General features: G+C 56.7%; 2 protein-coding genes across 3 annotated transcripts; both read left to right on the forward strand.

The window, feature by feature from the left end:
* The first annotated feature begins 302 nt into the window (after positions 1-302).
* Positions 303-21,729, forward strand: DOC2B (double C2 domain beta). Of its 2 annotated transcripts, XM_032201214.1 has the most exons (10): positions 303-658; positions 8,563-8,642; positions 9,783-9,806; positions 13,028-13,102; positions 14,322-14,431; positions 18,076-18,202; positions 18,374-18,531; positions 19,709-19,790; positions 19,973-20,069; positions 20,269-21,729. In XM_032201214.1, exons 1-10 carry the CDS (start codon positions 328-330, stop codon positions 20,403-20,405), a joined length of 1,221 nt encoding a protein of 406 aa, XP_032057105.1. In that variant the 5' UTR covers positions 303-327; the 3' UTR covers positions 20,406-21,729. The 2 variants fall into 2 exon arrangements, with proteins under 2 accessions (XP_032057105.1, XP_032057106.1); XM_032201215.1 differs by lacking the exon at positions 9,783-9,806.
* A 2,360-nt stretch (positions 21,730-24,089) lies between these two features.
* Positions 24,090-26,362, forward strand: LOC116497431 (pinopsin). The gene is made up of 5 exons (XM_032201169.1): positions 24,090-24,435; positions 24,612-24,794; positions 25,025-25,170; positions 25,529-25,768; positions 26,231-26,362. Exons 1-5 carry the CDS (start codon positions 24,090-24,092, stop codon positions 26,360-26,362), a joined length of 1,047 nt encoding a protein of 348 aa, XP_032057060.1.
* Positions 26,363-26,526: the final 164 nt, after the last annotated feature.

Raw genomic sequence — 26,526 nt, forward strand, 5'->3', positions numbered from 1 at the left:
CGGGGCCACGGCGGGGAAGGGGCTGAGGCTGGCCACAGCCCTCATTCCTCCGCTGCTGGTGCCGCTTTGTTGCTAGCTGGTGACATCACCCGAGAGCCCACCCCCTGCCTCCCCGCCGCCGCTCGGTCTCGCTCACTCGCTGGCAGGCAGCGCCGGCAGGATCAGGGCTGCGCGAGCGGGCGGCAGCAGCATGCGTGCGGCGGCTGAGGCTGAGGGCGCGAGAGCCACGTAGGGCGCCCGGCCGAGCCTCCCCGCCGCCTGCCTCCTGCCCCCCGCCAGCACCGTCGCGGCTCCCTCCGGGGACGCTGGGCGCCGACAGCCGCGTGCATGACACTCCGAAAAGGAGAGAAAATGACCATAAGTATCCAGGAGCACATGGCTATCGACGTCTGCCCCGGCCCCATCAAACCCATCAAGCAGATCTCCGACTACTTCCCCCGCTTCCCTCGCGGGCTCCCCGCCGCCGTGGGCCGCAGCGGGGCCCTGCGCCCGGCCGTCAGCCAGCCCTCCGTCAGCCCCGCCGAGGCGCCCCGCGAGGAGGACGAGGACGTGGACCAGCTTTTCGGGGCGTATGGCACGACGCCCGCCCAGCAGCCGGCCAAGTGCCCCCCACCCGAGGAGGCGGTGGACCCCGAGGGCTACGAGTCCGATGACTGCAGTGAGTTGCCAAGTTTCCGCGGGAGTTTGTGTGCTTGTGGTGGGGGGGTGGGGGTGTTTGGGGTCTGGTTCCTTGTCTTGCTGCCCACGCCGTGCACCCTTTTCCCTGGCCACGCTGCCCGTCCCTGGCATTGCACTGCAGCAGTGACAAACCCTCTGCTGTCACCGCGGTGCTGCCCCCAAGGAGGGGTGGCCCCGGGAGCATCCCTGCCGCAGCCAGGCTGGGCGCTGAACCCAAACTGGGGAAGTCTCCCAAGAGCCACCAGTTGCTGCGTTTGCCGGTGCGGGTGAGGCACTTCCCTGCCTCGTTCCTGCTCGGCTTTGGGTCCCTGGTGGCTGCCGGTGCTGGGCGCGGAGCCTTCGCTCCATCCGTCTGGGTGGTGCAGCCGCCCGGCTGATGAGCTGGCGATAACGCGCTCGCATCGCCCAGCTCGAGCTCGGGCGCTCCACTCGCAATGGCACCCACCGGGAAATCTCTGCCCTCGCCCTCTGCAAACTCCAGCTCCCGTTCCTCGCCCCCCCAGCTGCAGGCAGAGCCCCCACCGGAGGGACCGGGGGGCTTCCAAGCAGGCTCCGGCAGATGCAGGTGTTTGCAGCTCGGTTTAACCCCTCCCCACCCAAAACGTCCTTCCCACCCGGCTCGGTGGAGCTTGCAGGCTGCAGAGCAGCTGCTGTCTGGCTCTGCCAGCCGCGGCGGCTGGGATAGCATCGCTTCCCCCCCGGGTCAGATAAAAACCAAGGTCTCCGCTCAGCCCAGCCCTTAGGGGCCAGATCCTGCCAGGGGCTGAGCACAAAGTTTGCAGCCTGGAGGCGACGAGGAAGGCAGGCAGCGCTGCTGAGCGCTGCTGCGTGCCCGTCCCCGGGGAAGGGGTGGGCTGAGCTCCCACCGAGCCGAGCTGTTTACGGCCCCGTGCCGGGCAGGTGGTGGCTTTCCCTGTGCCAAATGTCCCAGCCCTGCCTGGGCATCGCTCCCGGCTGCTGGGTGGCTGCCAGCGGGGCTGGGCCCCTCCTCACTGCGAGGTGGCACGGCCACCACCATGCCCTGCCCTGTGCTGCCTGCTGCCCATGGCCAGGGGATGCTCTGGGTGCCAGCCCCCGGTGGGTGCAGCCCCCAGTGGGTGCTGCCTCGCTGCCACCCCGTGCTGGGGTCACGCTCCCCTTGGAGGAGGAAGAGGAGGAGAGCAGAGCCATGCCCAGGGGGAGCATCCCCGCTAAGCCCTGTTTGTCCCAGCCAGGCAGTTAGCAGCGACTTTAACCGGATTTGGGTTATTTGCTGCTCTAATTATCAGATCGCCTTTGCTCATCCCAGCGCTAGACACGGGAGCAGCTGGGCTGCAGGGGCAGAGGTGTGCGCGGGCGCTGGTGCGCTCAGGGCCGCAGGGCACGGCGCTTTCGCCAGCACCCAAGGGCGCTGCCGTCTGTGCCCAGCGAGGCCGGGAGCTGCGGGGCTGGGGGCTGGAGGGCGTTCGTCCTCCCGCTGGGCGCTGGGAGGAGCATTTCTTGCAGTGTAACAGGTGTCGGCCACGCCGCCGCCGCTCCTCGGCCAGATGTGCTGGGTTTTCCCCTGGCAGAGGCGCAGCAGCGCCAGGAGCAGAGTGGGTGCAGTGGAGACAGCCGGGATCCCAGCTGGGGGACAGCGTGGGGTGGCCCCAGCCTCTGTCGGGGTGCAGAGATGTGGGATGGAGCCTGCCCATCCTATGTGGTTAGCAGGCACGCTGCAAAGCCAGGCGAGGGCTCGCTGGCCCCTTTTCACAGTCAGGGAGCTGGGTGGGGATTTGTGCAGCCCGCCCGGAGGCACCAGCTAAGCTGGGGAGTCTTTCAGCACCCCCTCATATCCCCAGCGGGTGATTCAGGGCTGCTGCATTAGTCACCTGCACATCCCTGCCTGGATGGCGGTTTGGGGACATGGGGACTGGCTGAGGGCTTGGGTATGGCAGTGCTGGAGCTGGGGGCAGCACCCATCACCCGCTGCAGTGCCCGGGTAGCGCTGCGGGGCAAGCTGCCTGCCCGGGTGCTTTGGCTGCTCGTGTCTCCACCTTGGCTTTGGTGCAGCCGGGCTGGGATGTTCCCTGCATCACTCCCCAGGGATGCTCCCAGCGCAGCCCCACAGAGGTGCAGGATTTTGTCATGATAGGGCCCATGGGAAGAGGTCAGCTCCTTCCCGTTCGTCCCACCTGCCTGCAGGTTTCCCTCCCCTAGCACAGAAGCGATGGCGCTCCCATGCCCTCTGGGAGGATTTGGGCTGCTTCTGGCTGAGGAGATGCAGTGTTTGCCTGGTTTTCCCCTAAATTTGTTCCTGCCCAGTGTTACCTCTCCAGCCTGGTGTTCCTGGGTGCCCAGCAGCACCGTGGCTGCGTGGCTCAGCCCCGCAGCACTGCAGGGGCTGGGGATGGAGCAGAGCCACCAGCACCCTGCCCTACAGCATCCGGCGGGGCTGCGGGCTTGGATGCGGGGCTGAGTCCCTGCGCTGCAGTCCTATTTCTTGTATTTCAGTGTATTTCTTTGGCACCTGATGCAGGGGCTTGAGTTGATGGCCCTGGGGCAGGAGGCAGCCATTTGGGGCACCCTCCAAGCAGCCCGTAGGTCCCAGCAGAGCAGCCTGTAGCTCCCAGCCGCGGCCACCACCCTCCCTCTGCCTTTTGGCCTGTCCCTGAGGGTCACCAGCCTCCAGGGCTGATTTCCACCCTGTCAGGCGGTGTGCTGGCGAGCGAACTCGGTGCAGAAGGAAAATCAGGAAATGCCAGCTAGGTGGCAATGTGCCACCTGCCAGGAGCTGGGCAGCAGCTCCTCACCTCCCGGCTCCCCTCTTCTGAGCAAGCCACGGCCCCTCCAGCGACTGCGCATTCCCCGTGGCAGTGCCTGGGCTGTGCCACAGCTCGCCTGAAGGGCTCTGGAGGCTGTGCAGGGTGTGGAAATGTGGCTCTTGGGAGGGAGAGCTGCAAGGACTGCTCTGCTTGGGGCTGACACTGGATACGCAGCCATCCCTCTGCCGCAAAGCACAAGCCCTCGAAGAAGCTCTCCGCGCACCTCAGCTGCCGAGTGAGGCTGTGGCAGGGTTTCGCTCCCTCCTCTGGACGTGCCAGGCTTTGGGTTTCGGGATGGGGAGGCAGCCCGAGAGCACGGCTGCTGCTGTGGAGCTGGGCTGGCTGGAGGAGCTGCGTGGTGCTCAGGCACAGACAGACGTGGCCGTGGTTGCCCACCGGAGCAGACAGCTCACGGGGCTGCGGCAGCACAAAGCCCAGGTCTCCGGATGAGAGCTCGTGGCTTGTGACGCCAGCTGGAAGCCAGCAAAGTTATTTAGGAAGGCTCTTTTTTTTTTTTTTTTTTGAGCAAATATGATAATTAGGCAAAGTCGTAGGGCAGTTATTAATTGCTGTCTGCTTAAAGACGTAAAGAAGACCAAAGGTCTTGCAGGGCACTGAGTCTCCGAGTCGCCTGGCGGTGCTCGTGGCCAGGCAGCAGGAGGAAGAAGGGGAGATGGAGGGGAAGCGTGCGCCGGGAGGATGAGGATATTTACTTCTGAAACACAGCTCCTTAGCATATGCTGCCACTGCTATTTATAACCTTTGAATCGTCTTTTCAATCCAGATAAGGCCAAAAGAGGTATTTTTTGCTCGGGAAGCTAAACAAACCACCGCTGATGGTGGCGGAGCCTGGAGCATGGCTCTGCCAGAGCCAACGGCGCCTGCGCAGGTGCCGGTCGGTGCCGGACCCCGGGTGCCATCCCCGGGGAGCTGGGGACAAACCTGCCCTGCCTCCCTCCTCCCTTCCCCGGTGCCCCGTGCCCGAGGGCTTCCCGGATCTTTCATCTTTGTATTTAACACTGAAGGCAATTTCGGGGGGTTGTTAATTGCAATACCGTATTTCATTAAAGGGAGAGAGAGGGAGAGATTTGAAGGCCATCTCCAAATTGAAATTGCTGAAAGTCTAATTGCTGCTGACATCAGGGACCATTTAGTGCTGTAAAACATAATTGCATCTCTGAACTGTTCTGAGCAGATAAGTGTTCCTCTGAACACTCCTCCTGGAGAAGACAGAAGAGCTGATGAGCATCCATCAACCAGCCTCGTGGAGAAGCAGCTCCCTGCTCTGGAGCTTGCCAGGGGCTGGCGCTGTGTCTGGGAAATGAAGAAATATTAATTGTCATAGATTTTAAGTAAAAAAAAACAACAACATGGAAAGGCAGGAAGCAGTTGTGAGAAGGAAGAGTTGGGCTCGTTCCTTGCTCCTGTTGCATTCAGCCACAAACCTGTGCCATCCCCAGAGCTCCCAGGAAGGGAGTGCATGGATCCAGTCCCTGCTGGCTTTTGTGCAGGACCAGGACATCCTGCCCAGTGTCTGTGTCCTAGCACAGCGTGCTGCCCTCGGGACACGTCCCAAATCCTTTGTCACTTTGTCACAGAGCAGCTCACGGTGATTCCTGGGGCTGTTTCCAGGAATTAACCCAGGGGCTGTCGGAGTTTTGCTCCCCACGGCGCAAGGAGTCAGTCGCTCCTCGCACGTGCCCGCCGAGGCGATCCTCAGCTGCCTGGCTTGGAAATGGCAAAAATTATTTCTGTTCCTCCTGAGGAGTCATTTACTGACATTTCACGTGGGGCTGTAAGTGCACAGAATTACTTGCTGCCTTTCAGGACCTTTAAAATTATCTCCATTGCAGAGGAAAATTAAAGCAATGGAAGAATGGGGACCTATCTTTTATAGTGCATTAAAAAACACCCAGCCTGAAGGTTACTGAACCTGTGCTTTCTGTAAGGGAGCACTAATCCAGACAATCCCCAGCAGTCTCTTTACTGCTCCACTCTGATCTCCCTGGCACAAAATCCATGAGCAGATTATCTTGGGAGCAGCAATGCTGATAAGCAGAGGGACTTAAGGCTTTTGGACTCCTTTTTAATTAGTTCTAGAGCAGTTTTTAGCGCGCACCTTGCTTTCTCCCAGCACCTAGCTTTGCTGGGCTTTCCAACAACAGTCATGTTGCAGAAGCTTCCCCAAGTCTGGAAGGTGAAACACCCTCACAAGCGATCGCTGCCGGGCTTTGTTGAAGTTTCTGGGGCTGCTCTGCAAGTGCCAGTGCCTCTTTGCCATCTCCAGCACCTCCTGGGCAGGGGAACTCTTCCCCCTCGCGTGTCCCCAGCCAGCAAGGGGCCAGATCTGCTGCTGGATGAGGGCACCTTGCCCACACAGCCAGGGACCTGCTAGGGAACAGCACCCAGATTTACCCCTGCAGGTATAAACAGAAGATGCTTGGGGCTCCCCGTCTGCTGGCAGATACCAGCCATAAACCACGGGGACCATCCCTGGGGGGGCGCAGGACCCCGCGGCGCCCCCAGGCTCCAGACGTGTGCCATGGCCGAGCCCGGAGCCACACGGTCTGGCTGCTGATAATTTCACAGCCCGCTGAATTAATCAAAACGCCCAAAGGTCGGTGGGGGAAGAGGCCGCGTTCCTGCACGAGTCAGATTTATTTTTCTTTGCAGAGCCTGCGCTGAGCGCCGGCCCCGGGCTGGCACCTTCCCATCAATCTCTCCTGATCCGCGGCCGGGAAGGAGGGTCAGGCCCTGCTAATGAGTTCACGTCTCCTAATGGTTATTTTATCATTGGAGCAGAATAATCGCAATAATAATGATACATCCTGCCTGCTGCCTGGAGAGCGCTAAGCTGCCTTTGTAATGCCTGACAAAGGCATTTATTTATATTTTTTTTTATTTGCAGTCCGTGTGATTAGAGGGCAGCATTCAGAATAGCCCAGTAGAGTTAAATATGTCTGGTAACAGCGCTTCTCGTCTAATTGCTGCCCTTTTCTTTTTTAGGCACTCGCTCCCCTAATTAACAGCACAAGCTACTTCCATCTCGGCTGGGAGGGGGAAAAACAACAAAAGCAGGGCATCTCGCCTGCTTGGCCGAGGGCTTTGTTCAAAGCCGGCTGCGTGGCCGCTGCACCGGGCAGCTTTGGGCCCAATCCTGGCACCTGGGGGCTCGGTGTGACCCCGGGGACGCTCACAGCTCGAGCACCGTGCTCACCACCTGGTGGGATCCCACGAGCTTTGCAGGCTCTCACCCTGCGGCTCAGCCGTGGCCGTGCCCATGCCCGTGTCCCCGTGGGGCCGCATCCTGCAGCCCCCCCAGCTCCAGGCTCCTGCTGCAGCGCCGCGGCTGCCAAGTCCCCCACGTCACCCTGATCCCTTTTGTCACTTCCATACGGCCGCGCTTTTAAGCAATTAGTGCAACACATCCCGATGATGTTTCCATGTCCCTCTGCCGAAGGCGGACCCTTTCTTGGGAACGGGAGCTCACCATCGACAGCACATATCCCTGCGGGGAGCAGGACCCTCCCCGTGCTGGGGGAGAGCAGTGCAGGGGCCGTGCACCCCTGCCCGTGCTCACTGCTGCTGCTTCGTCCTGCTGGGGCCGGGCTCGCTGCGCCCTGGGGCAGGTTGTCGCGCCAAGGGGACAGGAGGCTCTGCCGGCATTTCCTGGCCAAACCCCGTTTCCACGCCAAGCTTTTAATTTGTTTTATAAACTGCCAAATCCAGCCGGCTAAGCCGCGGCCCCCTCCTGTGGCTGGCGGGCAGCGGCTGGCTAAAGGGCAGGTGAGGATGGAGAGCCTGCGAGAGCAGAGGGTTCTTCTTCCATAGGCAAAAACCCAGCTTTGTCAAGTTTTGATGACTTTACCATGAGCCATGGGACCAGTGCTGGTCCTTGCACGCTGCCATGCACAGCTGCCAGCCCCCTACCTGTGCCGCCAGCCCCACGAGCAGTTTGGAGCCTCAGTCGCAGCACAATTTGGGTGGTGAGTGCTCTGCAGGTGCCCCTTGAGCCCAACCCAGAGGTGACACACAGGTGTTGCAGATTTGGCCTCACCCTGTGTCGCCTCCATCTCCCCGAGCCCAGCAGGTGAACCCCACAGAGCCAGCAGCTAACGCACCATGAAATTACTCCAGAGCAAGGGGGGAGCATTATTCTGGCACAAACCTCCGTTAATATTTTTCTTCTTTGCTTTGAAGACAAAATATTTACTCTGGAGCAGCGGGTTTTTGTTTGCTAGCAGGCTAACCCTTGTTTGGGCTGGAAGATCACTGTGAAATCACCACGCGGAGGTTTTGGTCCCCTCCACATGTGCTGCCTCGGGAGGTCCCAGTAGGGGAAAGTGGGCACAGCAAAACACAGGCTGGAGCCCCTGGGGGGGCTGAAGGCTGCTGGCAGGTGAGGCCATGCTGGGGGAGATGCCAATCCACGTGGGGATAGGTTCTGGGGGTCTTGGTGAAGGTCTGAGCACGTTTCAGGAAAGCGAACCTTTTTAAGGCTTTGCCATTGCTTTGCCTTGGTGCAACTTGCTCAGTCCAGAGGGAGAGAATTTCTCAAACCCAATTTTCCCCTGCTGCTGAGGCTCCTGCTCTGCGCTGCCCTCCCACCCCTTCCCCTCGGCCCCGAGCACCGCTGCGGCCGCAGCTGGGTTGCCGATGCCGTGAGGGAACGCCGCTCAGGCTGAGGGCTGTTGATGTTTTTCATCTTACCCGTAAAAGTATTTCCATGCTCGCTGGGCTTAATTTACAGTTCGCAGCCAAACCGGAGCTGGGAATGGGTCCCACCGGTGGCTCATTTGTTCAAAGGTGTCAGCGTGCAAATACACGCGGCGGGCATGCCAGCAGTGCCACAGGAGGTGTGGGATGGGATGTGCCACGCTGCCCGGCTCCCACTGGAGAGGAGCCTTGGGGCTGGAGAGCCCCCCAGGAGCCCCCCAGGATGAAACATTGCAAGGCGTGCCAGCCCCACTGCTTCATTCTGGGGCTTACTTGGAGGATGCTTTGCTTCTCTGTTGCATCTCCATCCGCTCCCTTTGTGTTACGGGGCGAGGAGCCAGCGGTGCTGGTCCCTCTGCTTCACAACCTCTTGTGTCTCTTGCAGCTGCGCTGGGGACGCTGGATTTCAGCTTGCTGTACGACCAGGAGAACAACGCTCTGCACTGCACCATCAACAAAGCCAAGGTACGTGGAGCCGGCCAGCGCCGCAGGGCAATATGGGGACACCAGAACCCTGCCGAAAATGGGGACACGGGGGCTCGGCCGGGGCTTTGCTGTCCCCAGCCCCATGCCCGCACCATCTCCAGCCCCAGTCCCATGGGACGCAGCCATTCACCCATCCCTGTCCCCGTCCCTGTCCCTGTCCCCGTGCCGAGCCGGCTGCAGCTATTTATGGCTTTCAGCAGAGCACCCAACCCGATGTTGTTATTTACTTGACGCTGTGACCGGCTGTCAGTTTATAAATGGCTCTTTTAAATGCTGCTAATCACTGCCACAAAGTGCTCTGCCTCAGCTCCTTTGCCGTCTGCGTGATTGAAGCAATTAGGGTTTTTTGTTGTTGTTGTTTTGTTGGGCTTTTTTTTTTCTTCTTTTTTTCCTTTTTTTTTTTTTTTTGCACGTTTTGGAGCAGAAACAGGCAGCGGAGGTCCTGCTTCTGCCTTTGGGCGCATGGCTTCAGGGTGCTGCTCAGCTCCTCCCTGACCTCACCCAGCCATGGGGGCCTGGAGGGAGACCCCCAGCCCTGCAGCCTTGGGAAGGGCTGAGGGGGCTGCAGGTGACCCCCAGGGGACCGGTTCCCTTCTGAGGATGCTCGAGGACAGCCGGATTACCTGCAGCCCCCACCCCAGAGCAGAGCACCTCTGGGTGCTGGGTGCGCACCCATCCGGAGCAGGAGCAGGGGCACCACAGCTCGGCTCAGGCTGTGCACAGCCGCTGGGCAGCCTCGGGTCGGGTTTTCCTCGTAGTGCTCGGGAGCGGAGCCAAGCAGGGGTTTTCTGCTCAGGTTTGCAGCGGGAGGAAGGTGGGGAGGAAGGAGCCCCACGAGGAGGAGGAGGCTCTGACAGCAGCGAGAGCGAAGGCAGGGCTGAGGAAGGAGAGCCCTGGTCCAAGCATGCCCCAGAGCTGGGCTGTAAGGGAATGGCAGCAGCTGAACCCCCCTAAATACAGCCCTGGGCCCTGCCCGCGGGTGGGACAAGCCCCCCCCGCCGCTCTGACATTCAAGCGTTGCAGTCCTGTTCATTTCCATTCTGCTCTCATTCTCCCATTTTTCTCTTTTATTTACATTGCCATCTGCTCGCTCTCATTTCATCTCTCGCCTGGGGAAAGCTGCCAAAACTTGACTACAGAAAGGTAAGGGCCAGGACCCCGGCTGCCGGCGGTGGGAGCTGGCGGTGGCTGCGCAGACGCTGCAGGGCAGTGCCGGGATGCGTGGGTCCCACGGGGCTGCGTGGTGTCGGCCGCCTGAGAAGGGTTTTTCTTTCTCCTCTGGATAACCTCCCCTCTCGGTTAAATCCACCCCATCTTGGTCCAACACCAGTTTTCTGCTCTGCAGCCACCGACTGCTCGGTTTGCAGGTCAGGGCTTCCAGGGGGTTCCCTGCTGGGGCGCTTTGTGCCTCAGTTTCCCTAATAGCACAGAGCTCTGCCCTCCCAAAACAGGACGGAGAAGGACCTGGATAACACGAGGTGCCACGGGCTGTGCCCTGGCACAGCTCATGGTGGTTTTGGTCTTGTTTTCTGCTCAGCCCAACCAAGGCCAGCATGCTGCACCGATCCCTGCAGGGCTATAGGGGCATGGGGCAGTGCAGACACCGCTGTGCTGTCCCGTAGCTCCGTTGGGCTCCTGTTTTTGGGAGGAAGGTGCCACGGGTGATCCTCGGGCAAAGCCATGGTGACACAACAGCACTGCCAAGCCCACTGCCTGCAGCGGGGGGCTCCTGGAGGACACCCGGCAGCTTCCACCCTGCCGAGCGCCTGGATGCGCCCCACGAACCCGCAGCCGAGTGCTGGAGATCTGCACGGAACACGAGTTATGAATTTGCTCATCCATATTTATCACTGCGGGGACATTCCCAGCTCCGAGCCACAGCTGCTGCTCCTGGCCCCAGCGGGGACACCGATGTCACCCCCTTTTCTCCAGGAGGGCTCAAGCTCCTCCAAACACAACTCCTTTGTTTGCAGCACGCTCTGGGGAGCCTTTGGCTGTGATTTCTGGACGTGCCCATCTGCGAGGGGTGACACGGCCCCTGCAAAGCAGGGACACACAGCACCCCGGGCTGGAAAGAGGCACCAGAGGCTGGGTTTGGGCAGCAGCAGCCTGCCGGCCACGGGGGGATGCTGCTGGCACGAAGCCTCCCCCTGCGATTCCTGCGTGCCTCGAGCGTGGCGTTAATAGGCAGCCCGATTAGCCCGCCTCGTAATTAAATCCTATTGATTAGCTAAATGTCAGTGGCACGGAGTGCAGCTGGCGGCGGCAGGGCTGTCGGTCCCCATGGGATCGCAGTGGGGATTTCGGGATTACAGAGGGGATTTCGGAGCTGGGGAGAAGAAGGGGAAAGTTGCGAGCAGCATCAGTGCCCCAGGGAGGGCAGATTGACATGAGGCCGTGCTGGTGAAGCTGGTGGGTTACTTTGTCCCCAGCGTGGGGCTTGGGGAGCCCTTGGCCACCCTGCCTCAGCCTCTTGGCTCTCTCGGAGGAGATTTAGGTCCCTCCAAGCAGAAGGGGTGATGGTACTGTCACCCACGTGCCCCTGTGGGGCAGAGCCGTCGCGTTACATCCCACTGGTGCTGAACCCATGCAGAACGACGTGGGAGGGAGCCAGACGTAGCATTAGGAGCCATTTTCCAGGCTCCTGTCACCCCATCCTCCGTAGCACATCTGTTAAAAAAGCCTTAAATAGCCTCCTCAGAAGGTAATTTAATTGAGCTGATTTGATGGGTGAATTACAGAGCTGCCTGTCTCCCTCCATCCATTTTCATGGGAATTTGCTCGCTCGCTTATGGCTTCATTTTCCACACAGCATCCGTGCAGGTGGGGCAGCTTCGCCGCAGGAGCCTGTGGGCAGGATTCACTTCTCTCTGCTGTGAGCAACCGGTGATCCCATTCCCCTGGGTCCCCACAAGCCAGGGCTGTCCCCGTGTGCCGTGGACACCTGTGGAGCCGCAGCTGGCACCTGCCTCCCGTCCCCCGTGTTTGCTGCGTTCCCCTTTGACCGGGCCAGGGAGGTGACCTGAGCTGCAATGCTGTTGAAACAGAGCCATTTAGCCTACATTTGCTGCTGATATTTTTAATCCTTCTGGCTCTGGTGGAGGAGCCAAATCCTCTTTGCCGGGCCCTGTTTGGCCGCCTGGCCCCAGGACAGCGTGGATGTGGAAACCTGGCCGAGGTTGGCAGCTGGTCCCAAGGTCCTGGGCTGTGCAAACCCGGCCAGCCAGGGCTGCCAGTGTGCAGCTGGGTGTTATTCCATATGCCACGCGATTTACCCCAAAATCTTGCCCTTCAATTTGCCCCAAATCCACCCTCCATCTTCCAACTTCCATTGCGCACGGCCACTCCAGCAGCAGCCGTACGAATGCTCCTTGATCCCAGGCACCAAATACCCTGCGCTAGGGGCCTGGCAACCCGTGAGCATCCCACAGGCTGGTTCCTATGCCCAGGTGCCTCTCCCGCTATGCTTCTAGCCAAGGGATGCCCTCAGGCACCGGGGAACAGCCCCTGCAGGGCTCCTGCGGCCAGGCTGGAGCAGCCCAGGGCATTTGTGGCAGGGCTGCTGTGGTTTCCACTGAGGACCAGTAAAAATGAGGCTTTGAGTGTTGTGCCACTGTGTTGCTTCCCTTCCCTGTGGAGTTTGTTTCTGTGCACATTGTTACAGCTTTGTGCTGGTTTGGGGCATGGCCCTGAGAGCATTTCCAGCCCCGCGGCTGTTCAGAGGCCACAGGGCAGAGCAGCCTCGTCCCCTCTGCCCAGAGTTCCAGAGCAAACACGCTCCATCCCCTGAGAGCGGTGGGGTTGGGTAAAAACCCATCAGTGAGGGGCACCGTGAGGGCTTCCTGGTGGCCATGCTCCAGTACCCGTGGGCACCAGGCTCTGACCGTGGCTGTGCCACCAGCGGTGCCGTGCCACTGAGCGGGAGGACGGCGCCTTCGTGCCCTGTGGAGCGCTGCAGGGGAAGAGCACAACAGCAGAGGTGTGTGCTTGCTCGTAAGCGATTATTAACTGACAAAACCCTGTAATTTTAAGCCATGAAGATCACTGCGCTGCTTTCCCTAATCCCCAAATTAATTGCGAGCAGGGTGTCAGAGTCAGCTGCTCCAGCAGCGGAGGTGCGCGGTGGCCGATGTGACATGCCGCAGGGGAGCCCCGGGCGTGCTCTGCTCTTGCCACACAGCCTGGGTCTGGCACCGATCCTGCTCTCCTCCCTCCCTGCTCCCGGGGCACCATGGCCCAGCAATGCCCCGTGGAAGTGGGCATCAGAGGCTGGGCTCAGCGAGAGCACCCCGCGGGTGGCTCTGCCTCCCAGGGCAGCTCAGGTGCCGCTGCTGCTCTGACTCCTGCTGCTCTTCCCTCTCCAGGGCCTGAAGCCGATGGACCATAATGGTTTGGCCGACCCCTACGTCAAATTGCACTTGCTTCCCGGAGCCAGCAAGGTGAGACACGTTTCACTGCCCTCTCCCTTCCCAGGAATTTCCCTTGGGAACCTGGTGATGGTTCCCTGGTGAGCAGCTGTGTCTCCAGGGGCTGCTGGAGCATCCCCGAGGGACCGCGGGTCTCTGTGGGCAGCGATGCCTCCCCACAGACCCAGCCCAGCAGCATTGGGTGCAGGCATCAGGCTCACAAGGTCCTGGGACAGCTCCAAACATGGGGAGAAACCAGCTCTGGTTTTGTTTGGTGGTTTGGTTTTCCTTCTCCTGTTGCATTTAAAACCCCTCAGATCCCAATAAAGCAGGGTATAAATCGTAAGGGAAATATTTCCATCTACTTAAGCTCAGCGCTTGCTGGAGAGAAGAGTAATTAAAGATATTGATGTGTAGTGAGAGCGCGGTGTAACTGATGGGGATGTGGAATTTAAATGCTAAATGTATGTGTTATGAATATTAATTGCGCTCTTATTTTACACTAAAGGGAAGACCTTTTGGGGGGAGGTATGTTTACTTGTTACGGTTCAGCTGAATTAATTCGTAACGTTCAGGGCGGTAGAGGGAGTTTTTAACCACATTTCGAGTTCCACTGGAAGCAGGAGAGCCAGGAGCGCTTTCATCAGCGATATTATCTGTCACTTCCAGTTTCTGCAAAGGCACTGATTAGCATTGCTGCTGGGGGGGGGACGGCCGCAGGTAGCAGTGCCCGAGGGCAGGGGTGGCTGCGGGGGGGCCTCACAGGGACACCCCCCTCTGGCCATAGGGCGAGGGGTCAGGATCTGGCCCCAGTGACTGTGGAGCTGCGGTACCGTGAGGCATTACCCCTGCTAACAAAATGCACGTCCAGGAATTTATTTTGAGTTTTTATTTTGAGTCAGCCAGAGTCAGGAGCTGTGCTGGAAGCAGGAATGCAAATAACCAGCCAGAACAGCAAATTGGTATTTTTTAATGAACCTGAAAAAAGACTTTTTTTTTTTTTTTTTTTTTTTTTTTTTTTTTTTCCCTCTCTCACTCCTGCTGTATAAATGAAATCCCCGCTCTCTCGCTGCCTCTGCCAAGGTTCCCGTTTCGCTGCTTGTTTCCAGGGAGGGGGATGCGGAGCTGGATCGCTTTGCAAATGAGCCAGCAAGCGCTGTGCCATGCTGCGGGAAGGGGGATTTTGGGGCACCCACGGCCACAGCCCGGGGGTCGGGGTCCCTCTCACCATGCTCCTCCTTTGCTCTTCCAGGCGAATAAACTACGAACCAAGACGCTGCGCAACACGCTGAACCCCACCTGGAACGAGACGCTCACCTACTACGGCATCACCGACGAGGACATGATCCGCAAGACCCTGCGGTAGGGCCCCATGGCTGCCACCCAACCCTCTTGGTCTGAAGGCAGAGTTTAGCATTTTCCCCTCAGGGGAAAAGGAAAAAGAGCTCGGGGGGCACGGGGCAGAGCCCACCTGTTGCCTGCAGCGTGCCTGCAGATGAGGAACCGAGCGCCACGGGTTGTTATTTCACATGGAAAATATTAGTCATGCTGAAAGTGCTGCAGGCCTGCCGGGCTGGGAAGCCTCTGGTTTTTGATTATTATTAGCGGTGGGTATTTTTTATTTTTATTTTTTTTTCACTGCAGGCTTTGAAGTTTGCAACCTCTCAGGCGTGGAAATCAGTTTGCAGGGAGAGGTTTGGTGAAATGCAGCAGGGAGAAAAAGCCCCAACACACACCTTCGGGGTGCTGCACCCGCCTGTGTCCCCCCCGTGCCCGATGCTTTGCTGTCCCCTGGGAGCTGCTGGCCTCTGCCTTGCTGGCCTCATGCTGTCCCTGCACAGTGAGGTTTCCTGGCAGACCCAGGCTGCATGCTCAGGTGGCCCCACCGCCACCCTGGGAAGGTTTTTGTGCAAGTGAAAAAGCAAAGGAGTTGGTGAAGTGGGGAGGCTGTGAGGCTGGGGCTCAGGGCCTTTGCCTTGCCTGGACATGGCTCCACAGAACTAAGGTAGATGGGTGTGTATGTGTTCAAAGGAGATGTTTTTCCTCGTCCCTTCCCAGCTCTGGCTACATTTCTATACCTGGGGACACGTTCCCTTGCCTATGGCTCATGGAGTTCCCCTGATCTCGCCATCTCCTGGGGCCCGTGGCTCCATTCCTTTCCCTTGCATGGGGCAGCCAGCGCCTAAAACTCAAGTGCTCTTCATTTAGCTGAAGAACAATTCCCCAGCCTCCTATTTCCTTTCCTCCATTCCCGCGGCAAAAGGCATCGGCAGAAGAGAGTTTCTTTATCCTGAGGCAGGCGTAGAGGAGATGAGGCTTCTTACAACTGAGCCACAAGGAAGAAAACTCAGCTTTTATTTCAAGTCTGTGCTTGGATTTCCTTCTTTTCAGATGGGTGGAAGGGACGTGTTGCTGCTCCTCACTTGGATACCTGCCTGCCTGTGCCCTGACCATGGAGTCTTTGTAAAAACAACAGATCCAAGCCACCACCAGCCTTTGCCTCCCAGCTCCTGGGGAGATGTTGAAGGGCCCCACAGCCTCCCTGCCCACCTGGGCTGCTCCTGCCCTGAGCTCAGCCCCAGCTGTGCCCCCAGCACTGTCCCTTGTCCCTGTGGGACAGAGGGGACATGCAAGATGTCTGAGGGACTGGCAAGCAGAATTTTGTTAATGAACCAACCCCCTGAGATGTATTTCAGATTTCAGGAAATGCATCAGGTGGGAGGATCTTGAAAGGTCTCATCCATTCATCGAGCAAACCATCCTTGAGTCTAGCCCAGGCAGCACCAGAGCCCCCCACCAGCACCGCAGGGCAGGGGAAATTGAAGTGGGCAGAATGCAGCCGCCTACATTTAAATTATCCGTGTAATAGGCAATAAATAGATTGTATTCGTAATAAATACCGGAGCTGGCCGGAGACTGGATACGATTATTCATATCCAGATATATTGGCGGAGCGATGCATTATTCATATGATATTCAGCGTGCCTGCGAATGCCAGGAATTCTTTGTTTAATCATGTGTTTGACAAACATCATGACTCATTAAATATATTATTCAGAAAATAGTATTTGATCAGGTCTAATAGGCACACTGCGGATGCGTGGAGATTTGGGGTCCCAGATTGCATTACACCACGAGCCCTGGACGAGCTCTGCTGCAGAACTGTGGGCAGCCTCGGGCCGGTGTCTGACTGCTCCGTGGTTCCTGCGCTCAGACACGGAGGGGTTTTGATTGGAGACCCACACTGGACAGTCCCAGATGCTGCCTCTTGCCATTTTCTCTCCTTTCCAGGCATTGTCTGTGCTTAAGGCATCGTGCCTCTGCATTGAGAGCCTCCCAAGTTGCTATAGGGACCATGGGGAGCTCAGAGGCAGGCGCTGCGTCCTCAGCATCCGCTGTTACTTGTGTACGTTAAGGGAAAGGGTACGAGGCTCCAGCTAAATTCCTCGCTGACCCCATTCTCCCCTTCCCACAAGGGAAAAAAGGCCGGAGGAGCTCCTGTGCAGGCAGCAGCCGTGAGTCAGCTGCGGGGTGGCTGGAGCTGCAGTGAGTCAGGGCCGGGAGGAGTGGGAGGAGAAGTTGGGTGAGCGGCGATCGCTCGCGCGCTCCCCGGCTCTCTGCTGCAGCGGTTTCACGGCCTTAGCCCGGCGGTCAGGAGCCCTCCTGGAAGCTGTCAGATCGACAGCAGGGTGCGAGGGACTGGGTTTGATGAAGAGAGAGGCGGGAGGGGGGTGATGCTCACAGTACAGAGCTCCTAACGGGGAGCGAGGGTGGCTGCTGGAGACATGTGCTCACTGTTTGTCATGGAGCTGATTTTCTAACCCAAGGCATAAAAATTCCATCACATTGATTCCTCGTAATAAAATTCAAGCCGGTGTAATTGCATTACGCCTGTTTCCAAAGGCAGGGCTGGGGCCGGAGCTGCGTGCCGATCTGACTCACGCCTCTGCACTGACTTACGGGGCCAATGCACCACCAGCCACCAGTGACAGATACCACACCGGCGGAGCGGAGGGACCTCAGCCAGGTGGCTATAGGGCTGGAGGGGTGTCAGATGGACTGACCACAACTGACACCTCAAAGTGCTTTTGGGATGCGTCCAGGCAAGGTTCAGGGTGGGGAATCTTGTTGCTCTTGTTCTCGAGAGGTAAAATCCACACCGAGCGCTGCTCCCCCAGGTGCATAGGCAGCAGCATGGCTCTGCCATGCCCTGGTGCAGAACCAGAGCCTGGTCCCATGCTCCCATCTCCGGTTCATCCTCTGCAACCGCAGGCTTGCTGCTCCCTGCCTGGAGCTGCAGCAGAATGGGGGCACGCACACGTTGGTGAATGCTGCATCTTGTCTAGAGCCACCGCTGCTCCTTTGTAGGTTTAGGTCTTTGAAAGAGAGAGAGAGGAAGGGAACTAAGAAATACGTTGCCTGCATTTCAGATTCTCTTTGAGGATTTTGCTGTTGCGGTGGGGTGTTTTTCTTTGCGGGTATCTATAGTAACGCTGCATCCATTTCTGGAGAGCAGCACTCCCGTGGCCCCTCTTGGGGTTTTCTCCCCAAACCCTCTCCTTCTGCCTGCTCCCCCGACCCGGTGTTCCTCATGCGGCTTGGCTGCACTGTCTGGGTGGCTCCTCACTGCCTCCTTCTTCCCTGGTGGTCAAACTGCCATAGAGAAACCACCCACAGATAAACCACATGCAGATAAACCACCCATGGAGAAACCACCCATCCATGGGTAAACCATCCACGGTCAGAGCCATGGTGTGCAATTCATTCCAGTGACATGGGATTGCAGGGCAACATTCATCTGTAACTCCTTTTATTCCTTCATGAATTGTTCCTGGGTTTATGAAAACCCAGCAAGGCCAAGGTGAGAAATGGGCGACAACAGGAGCGTCTGCCAGGGGGGAAAAACAGGCAGTGAAAGGATGGGAAGCTGTCACAGAAAAAAATAAAAATCAGGGAAAAAGGAGCCCCCACACAGCCCCGCTCACACGGCCCTGTGCTCCTTTCAGGATCTCGGTGTGTGACGAGGACAAGTTCCGCCACAACGAGTTCATCGGGGAGACGCGGATCCCGCTGAAGAAACTGAAGCCCAACCAGACCAAAAACTTCAGCATCTGCCTGGAGAAGCAGCTGCCGGTGAGTTGGCGGGGAGGAGGGCAGTGTGACACCTGAGAGGTGCCAGCAGGCAGCATTTGGGCTGTTTTAATATCGGTGTATGAGTGATGTTTGACGCCAGCGAGGCGCAGGCCTCATGGTGGGCATCCGGCACTGGAGCAGCCCCAGACTGGCTGTGTTCCCCCTCCCCAGATAGATAAAACAGAGGACAAGTCGCTGGAGGAGCGCGGCCGGATCCTCATCTCCCTCAAGTACAGCTCGCAGAAGCAGGGCCTGCTGGTGGGCATCATCCGCTGCGCCCACCTGGCCGCCATGGACGCCAATGGCTACTCCGACCCCTACGTCAAAACGTGAGTGACGCGCCGCTGGCCCACCTAGCCTGTCCCCGCAGTGGAGATTAATCCTTCTCATTAAGAGATGCACATGAGGGAGTCACGGTAGCAGCTTGTGAGCGTTATTCCCCAGCAATTATTCCACGATGACGCCAAGTAGCAAAGGTGTCAGCCTGCCCCGTGGCTGCCCCGTGACGAGCAGCACCCGGTCCCTGATGGTTTTGATGTGCCTTGCACTGTCCTGTTCCCCCCTTCACGCGCCCACCAGGTCACTGCCATGCTTCAGAAAGGCTCTAATTACAGCGCGTGTCTAATTAGGTCAGGCAGCACTTTAATCACACCCCATAGCTCTGGTGGCTCCAGGGGCTGGTTAACAGGGCTGGGGGCACGTTTGCAGGTCCTACCGATGCTTTGCGATGTAAATGATGGGGCTGTCTTCCTTCTGAAAAAAAAAAATGTCCTTTTAAAAAATAAAAAAGCCCAGAAATGGCTGGGGTGGGCTGCTGTGAGCTACCCTCACCCTGTGGGGCAGGGACGTTTGTGTTACCCGGGGTGCTGGGGTGCCAGGGGAGGCACTGCTTTGTGCCCACAGGCAGGATGATGGCCACGGCTCTTTTTTGAGGGAGGAAATATCAATTTTCAAATTTTCACTCTGCCAAGTGGAGACGGATGTGGCAGGAAGGGCTGGCAACCTGCGCCCGTCCCTCATCCCTGTCCCCAGTGCTCTGACCCCAAATGCAGCACTTTTAGGGATGGCATTTGTTGAGACAGAGTGACTGGGATGAAACGTGCCTGGTATGTGGGAGGCCAGTAATGGAGTTTATCAGCAGAATGCTTTCAGCTTCCTACTCAATTGCTGTTTAGCAGTGGAGACGTTTGTATAAAAATCCACCCTTTCTTTTTCAAATGCTCATCGGAAAAGCTTGGCTCCTGAAACAACAGAATTCCCTTTGTTTTTCGTGGTTGTTTTGGATGCTGCCTCACATGTATGGCAGGCAGTGATCATACCTGCAGGGCTACAAGCAGAGCAGACAGACGAGTGATGTTTCTTGCTGCAAGCCCTAATTTTTGAATTACAAGCAAGATACGAAGAGTGCCAACATGGGAACATGTTGACCTGGGACACAAAAACAGGGGAAAACCCTCGTGCTGCCCAGCGGCTGTGTGCTGACTACCTCAAATGGTTTTCTTGCAGCTACTTGAAACCGGATGAGGACAAGAAGTCGAAGCATAAGACAGCGGTGAAGAAGAAGACACTGAACCCCGAATTCAATGAGGTGGGTTTTTGCTGCTCGTGGTTCTCACCTGGGGGGCTTTTCTCAGTGCTGTGACTTAAAAGAGAAAATAAAACACCCCGGCCACTGCACAAGGAGAGAGATTTGAGCTCCCCGTGGGGAATGGCGCTGCTGGCGCTGGGCCCCATGAGAGCTCAGCCTGAAGGCTCCTGCTCTCCCCACAGGAGTTCTGCTATGAGATAAAGCACGGCGACCTGGCCAAAAAGACCTTAGAAGTCACCGTGTGGGACTACGACATCGGGAAATCGAATGACTTCATAGGTGAGTGGGGCATCTGGAAGCGCTGGACGTGTTCCTGAGATCTTGGCTAAGTGGCATTGCCCCCTGTCCCGGCTGCCTCTTTCACTCCCCAATTCTTCCTTTGGGGTGGGATGGCCGGCGTGTCCTGGTGTGCCCCAGTGTGTCCTGGTGTGTCTTGCAGGCAGGTGCCCACCCACCTCTCCTCTCTGTCTCTCCCAAGGTGGAGTCGTGCTGGGAATTAATGCCAAAGGCGAGAGGCTGAAGCACTGGTTCGACTGCCTGAAAAACAAGGACAAGAAAATCGAGCGCTGGCACACACTAACGAACGAGCTGCCAGGGGCCGTCCTCAGTGACTGAGCGCCCCACGGACTGCTCGCCTCCACGGCGTCGGGCGGAGGGGAGCGAGGCACTGCTGCGAGGGAGAGGGGACATCCCGTGCCACGCCACGGGGACACGCTCCCCAGGGAGCAAGGCAGAGGCTCCTCGCTGTGCTCAGCGGGTCCCGGTCCCTAAGGCTTTTCCAGAATGCCTCTCAGCACCCTTACACACACACACACGCGCTCACGAGCATGCACAGACACTCGTGCACACACACACACACACTCTCAACACACACCTGCATGCACTACAGTTCTGACTCCTCTCCCAACTCGTCGCTGTACTGACTGACCTTCCTGCTGCCTTGCAATTCAGTGGCAAAAATGAATGCATCAGTCTTCGTTCGTGTATCTAATATGAGCAAAAAGGCGTCACTAAAACATGGAACTACTTTATCCAAGCGATTGTGCCATATTTCTGGTGGTTTGTCAGTCTCTGTGGTTTGGGCCTAAACAGTCTTTTATGCATTTAAAGCTCCTCCGTCGGAATGATTGTGTTCTCTGATAACCTAGGAAGACTTTGCTTCTCTTCCAGAAATGTGCTTGTTCTCTCCCATCACCCGTGCGAGTCAGCTGGCAGGCTGAGGGGCTGAGCACCTCTGCAGCCCCCCACAAACCCCCAGGGACAGCCCCAGCCCCAGCCACCTCCCTGGGAGCTGTCGTGGGGAATGAAAGCGGGGAATAAAACAACGACACCGAGCAGGGCAGCCCCGGGCTGTGCCAGCTGCTCCTCTCCCCGTGTGCTGCTTCCTGAGAGCTTCAGCCCCTCTGTTTTTCCAGGAAAGCCGGCTTTTAGGCTGGATTTTTCTATCACTTTCCCCTTCATCTCCTTTCCTAGTGCATGCCATTGCATAGGAGCCAGGAAGTTTCCACTGCATGCTGTCTGTGTGCCACAAGCTGAGCCTGTCCGCGAGGTGCTCAGCTCGGGCACAGCTGCCAGCTCACCCAATTTGCTGCAGCATGCATGGGTCCAGCCCAAATTCCTGCATACAGCACGGGAATTCCAGGTCTGAGCTCTGTACGGCACCAGGTCTGAGTTGTCCTCTGCATCCTGCCCTGCCGGCTCTCGTGCAAAACCCAGCGAGGCACCGACGGGTGAAAACTTTCTGCGAAATGCTGCACCTTGCCAGAAATTTCTGAAGCCTTTAAACTGCGACTCCTTCGGAAGAGCTGCTGTTCTGTTCGGTCTCAATCTCTTACCTACAGCTTCTGAGCCGTGTATCCGTGTGTGCGTGTGCGCGTGGGTGTTGACGACTTTTGGAAAGCAATCAGACCTCCGTTTACTTTTCCAAGTTCCAACAGTGTTACACCTTGTTTGATATGGGGGGGGGGGGGGGGCGGGAAATGTTCATAGGGTCTTTTTTAATGACTTAATATTTGTAATGCGTTCTACAGATATGCATGGATTTTATTTGAATGCCAGCAGCGTGTCCACGAGGATGCTCCGGGTGATCTGCCGCTGCTCCAGCACCACGATGCCCGGGGGCTGATTTCGGGGTGCTGAGCCCCTGGGGGCGCGGGAGCGTCCACCTGCAACGTTGGCAGCAGTAAGCGACGGGTTCAAGCGCATGTCGCTGTGAAACTGCCTTATGGCTGCGGGGGAGCAGGACGTGGGGGTTCATCACTTTGCACCGAAGCCTTTTCTAAGCGGACTGTCCGTGCATCCCAGCTGCATGCAGAGCGGTGGTCGTCGCGCCAGCCTTGTGAAATGTTTGATACCGATGTTTTGCTACAATGTGAAGGCTGCAGAAATTGTCCTTACCTGCATCCTAAAGGAATTTTGTATTTCAGTATTATCTATCTGTGTACTTTTGGTCAGATTTGTTAATATTTATAATGAGAACCTGAAATAAAAAGGGGGGAGAAAAAAAAAAAAAAAGGAGGTGCAGCTTTTGAGTTTCCCCGTGGCCGTACCATGGTGGTGTCACATCGTGTGGCCCCAGTCCCCCTGTGCTTTGCATTCCCCGGCACTGGGGACATTTTTCTTGCTGCAAACCCAAAGTTTTTAGACTGATGTATGGGGAGCTGCTGAGGTTTGTTCTGCTGTCAAACCCTGTACCTACAGTGTCCCCACTGTCACCAGGCCCCTGACCCACCCCAAAAGGGCTGAGAGGTTTGCATGGGGACTGTCAAGGAGAGGGGATTAGGCAAGGGAGGATTAAACACAAAGTCTTCTGGTGTTTGGAGTTTCCATTAACTTTTCATCACTCAAAGGCGCTGCATCAGCAGACGGGTATTAGGGACGATTCATTTTTCCACTGCAGACACTGGTCACTGTGTTCCCAGTGCATGGGGTAAAACCCTGGGGTTCTGGCTGCCCAGCCATGGCTGGGGTCCCACCAGTGCTCCAGATTCCCCAGGGGTCTCTCATGGGCAGAATCTGCACTTTCCAGCCCAAATATGCACGTACAGCCCGCATCCTCTGCCCTCAGTCACTGGCTGTGAGCATGGGGAGAGAGCCGCCAGCCAGGCGTGGTTGCACACACGTACAGAGGTGCACAGCAGTTACACGCGCACCTGTAATGATACAAATGTGCACGCCTACGTAATTACTTGTTGGCATCCTGCGCCCCACGTGCTGCTGCTGCCTGCATGGGGCACAGCACAGAGTTACGTGGACATGTGCATGTGTGCGTGTGTGTGTGTGCATGAGATGCACTCTTTTATACATCAAAATGCTACCGTATTATAATACGTAACAATAAATAGCAATATTATGGTATTATAATACATGTATGTGTGTCTACAAATACATCTATACATGGAGCGCTATATAAATATATAGATGTATGCATACACATGTATAGCTGTGTATACAATTTTATATATACTATATTATATAATTTATTAATATATATGTTATATATATATTATATATTATATACTCTGTATATATATACACACTATAGATATATCTCCCTAACCCCCCATATACAAAACTACACATTCATCCTTCTGTCTATTATAGTATTATCATAAATAAAATATCTAATTGTTGTATTTCTACATATATTTTGTTTATAATTTAGACATCTCTTCCCTGTATATACTAAATATATGCATGCATGTATATATATATTCATTCATATATTACATGTACTTTTTACATTTGTTTTCTATATAATTTAACATGCATATATATGTATAAAATATTTATATACAATAGGTTATGTAAGCATATAATATATATTATCTATATACAGATATATAATATATCTGTATATATTAGTATAATGATACCTGTATATATTATTTGTGGATATATATATATTTATATATATATAATTATAGAGAGAACTGTAGGTATAGGTAGCATGCTCTCATGCTCTTTCAGACTTTCGCCACATATATATATGTATTCGTGTGTATGTGCATATATATGTGGCTGTGTTGCCACTGGGGCACTCACGTAACAAAATCTATCTACTCAATTAAATGAGGCAGCGGGCAGTCATCAGGTTTTTTTGTTTAAGTCACTCTTTATCCCCCCTGGAATACAGAGCTGATTATAAAATGGGGAGGGAGGCCAAACCATTCAGATTAAGAAAAAAGCTTAAGGTGTTTCAATACAAAGCTCCTCTGAGGCTTTATAAAGAGGGCTGGGGGCTTTCGGGCAGGGTGATCTACACAGGCTTTGCCGGTGCTGGTGCTGCAGGAAGGACCAATGTCCCCCAGCAGCTCCCAGGCACCTCCCAGCAACGGGACCCCGGGGCCTTTTGACGGCCCCCAGTGGCCCCACCAGGCCCCGCGGAGCATGTACACGTCAGTGGCCGTGCTGATGGGCGTCGTGGTGGTCTGCGCCTCGGTCGTGAACGGGCTGGTCATCGTGGTTTCCATTCGGTACAAGAAGCTCCGGTCCCCCCTGAACTACATCCTGGTGAACCTGGCCCTGGCCAACCTGCTGGTGACGCTCTGCGGCAGCTCCGTCAGCCTCTCCAACAACATCAACGGCTTCTTCGTGTTCGGCAGGCGGATGTGTGAGCTGGAAGGCTTCATGGTCTCCCTCACAGGTAAGGGCGTGAGCCTCAGCCTTGGGCTGGGGACACAGCATTGAGCAAAGCTGCATCCTGCAGAGCCCCGGGGATGGCAGCAGCTCGCTGGGTCTCCTAAAAGCAACGCCTCACATCCTCACAGCCGCCCCTTCCATGAGGAAAAAAGCAGGCACGATCTTTCCTCCTGCCTGCAGGCATTGTGGGGCTGTGGTCGCTGGCCATCCTGGCGCTGGAGCGCTACGTTGTGGTCTGCAGGCCCCTGGGAGACTTTCGGTTCCAGCACCGGCACGCCGTGAGCGGCTGCGCCTTCACCTGGAGCTGGTCGCTGCTCTGGACCACCCCGCCGCTGCTGGGCTGGAGCAGCTACGTGCCCGAAGGTAGGGGAGGAGGGCTTCGGGGGGTACCCAGTGCCTCGTCGTCACCTCCGTGTTCACTGTTTGCAAGCGTGGGGTGGCTGGAGAGTTCAGGGAGCTTATCTTGAAACCTGAGAGGTGCTTGGGAGAAAAAGAAGGCTCACTCAGGGGAAAGAGCGCTTTTGGAGTCTGTTACCGAAAGGCTTTCCACGTTAAGTTTGTTCTCGGTTTGTTTCAAACCTCGTTTGTTCCAGGGCTGAGGACCTCGTGTGGGCCCAACTGGTACACGGGCGGCAGCAACAACAACAGCTACATCTTGGCCCTGTTCGTCGCCTGCTTCGTGCTGCCCCTCGGCCTCATCCTCTTCTCCTACACCAACCTGCTCGTGACCCTGCGAGCGGTGAGTGCTGCGGGGCCTCTGCACAGCCAGCCAGGGTCCCGTGTTTGAGTACTGGGCCTGCAGTTCTGTGGGGTTTTATAGGTTCAGTAGGGACAATTTGTCACTGACAGGTGAGATAACGTGTTCCATCCCATCAGGATGAAGAACCCATGGCAGGTTTTGTGACCAGGTGCACACCTTTATTTTAAACAAGCACTGAGCATGGGGACGGTGCTACCACCAAACCTCGCTCCAGCTCCTTGGCGTCAGGAGTACAAAACCGTAGTTAAAGCCCCGTTGTCCTCTGATTTCAGTGCTCCCAGGGCTGGATGTGCTGCTGGGAGCAGGCAACAGGCTGGTTCTTCCCAATTCCCCACAGGCTGCGGCCCAGCAGAAGGAAGCCAACACCACGCAGCAGGCGGAGAGGGAGGTGACACGAATGGTGGTCGTGATGGTGATGGCCTTCCTCATCTGCTGGCTGCCCTACACCACGTTTGCCCTGGTGGTGGCCACCAACAAGGACATCACCATCCAGCCGGCTCTCGCCTCCTTGCCCTCCTACTTCTCCAAGACAGCCACCGTGTACAACCCCATCATCTATGTCTTCATGAACAAGCAGGTGAGAAAGCCATAAGCTAATGAAAACAGCTTCACTGGAGCTTCTGGGTAACAACTTAGTGGCCCTATAAAATGGGGAGGGACCATCCATCCTACCTGGAAGCCTTGGCCCACCTGGCCCAGGAGGTGCTGTACAAGCAGGAAAGGCATTAGAATAAAACGGGAAGGGAGGGAGCAGCCTCCTAGCCCGAACACAAGCTCATTTTCTGCTTCCATAATTTTATGGAGCAAAGCAACTTGGTTTTAGATTGCAGACTGCTCATTCGCATACAGGGCACGCGGAATGCAACTTATGTAGTCAATAAACTGCCAGCCTCTGCCACGAGTTGGGCTGGCAATAAATCCCGATCTCACCCAAACCACAACGGGCTGCAGGGTGCCCTCCCCATCGCCTCTGCCTGACGCCCCAAGATGGACACCAGCTTCCATCCCCACACATAACCTTCCTTTATCCCCTGCCCAGTTTCAGAGCTGCCTGCTGAAAATGCTGTGCTGTGGTTACTGCCCCCGGGGGACGGGAAGAACCACACCAGAGACACCCGGGCCCCGCGCAGGCATCGCCATGAACAAGGTGTCGCCGTCGCACCCCGTGTGACTGCTGCCTGCACAAACGTCAGCGCAGCCTCGTCAACACGGGCATCCAGAAAGGCCGGGGAGCAGCGGTTCAAGGGGACCCAGCAGTCTTCACCCTGCTCCCCAGAGCAACCCGCACTGCCTTCTGTCGGATAAGTTCAAGCCTTTACTTCACCCGTCCCTCCC

This window comes from Aythya fuligula, chromosome 20 (assembly GCF_009819795.1).
Source record: "Aythya fuligula isolate bAytFul2 chromosome 20, bAytFul2.pri, whole genome shotgun sequence".
Classification (NCBI taxonomy): domain Eukaryota; kingdom Metazoa; phylum Chordata; class Aves; order Anseriformes; family Anatidae; genus Aythya; species Aythya fuligula.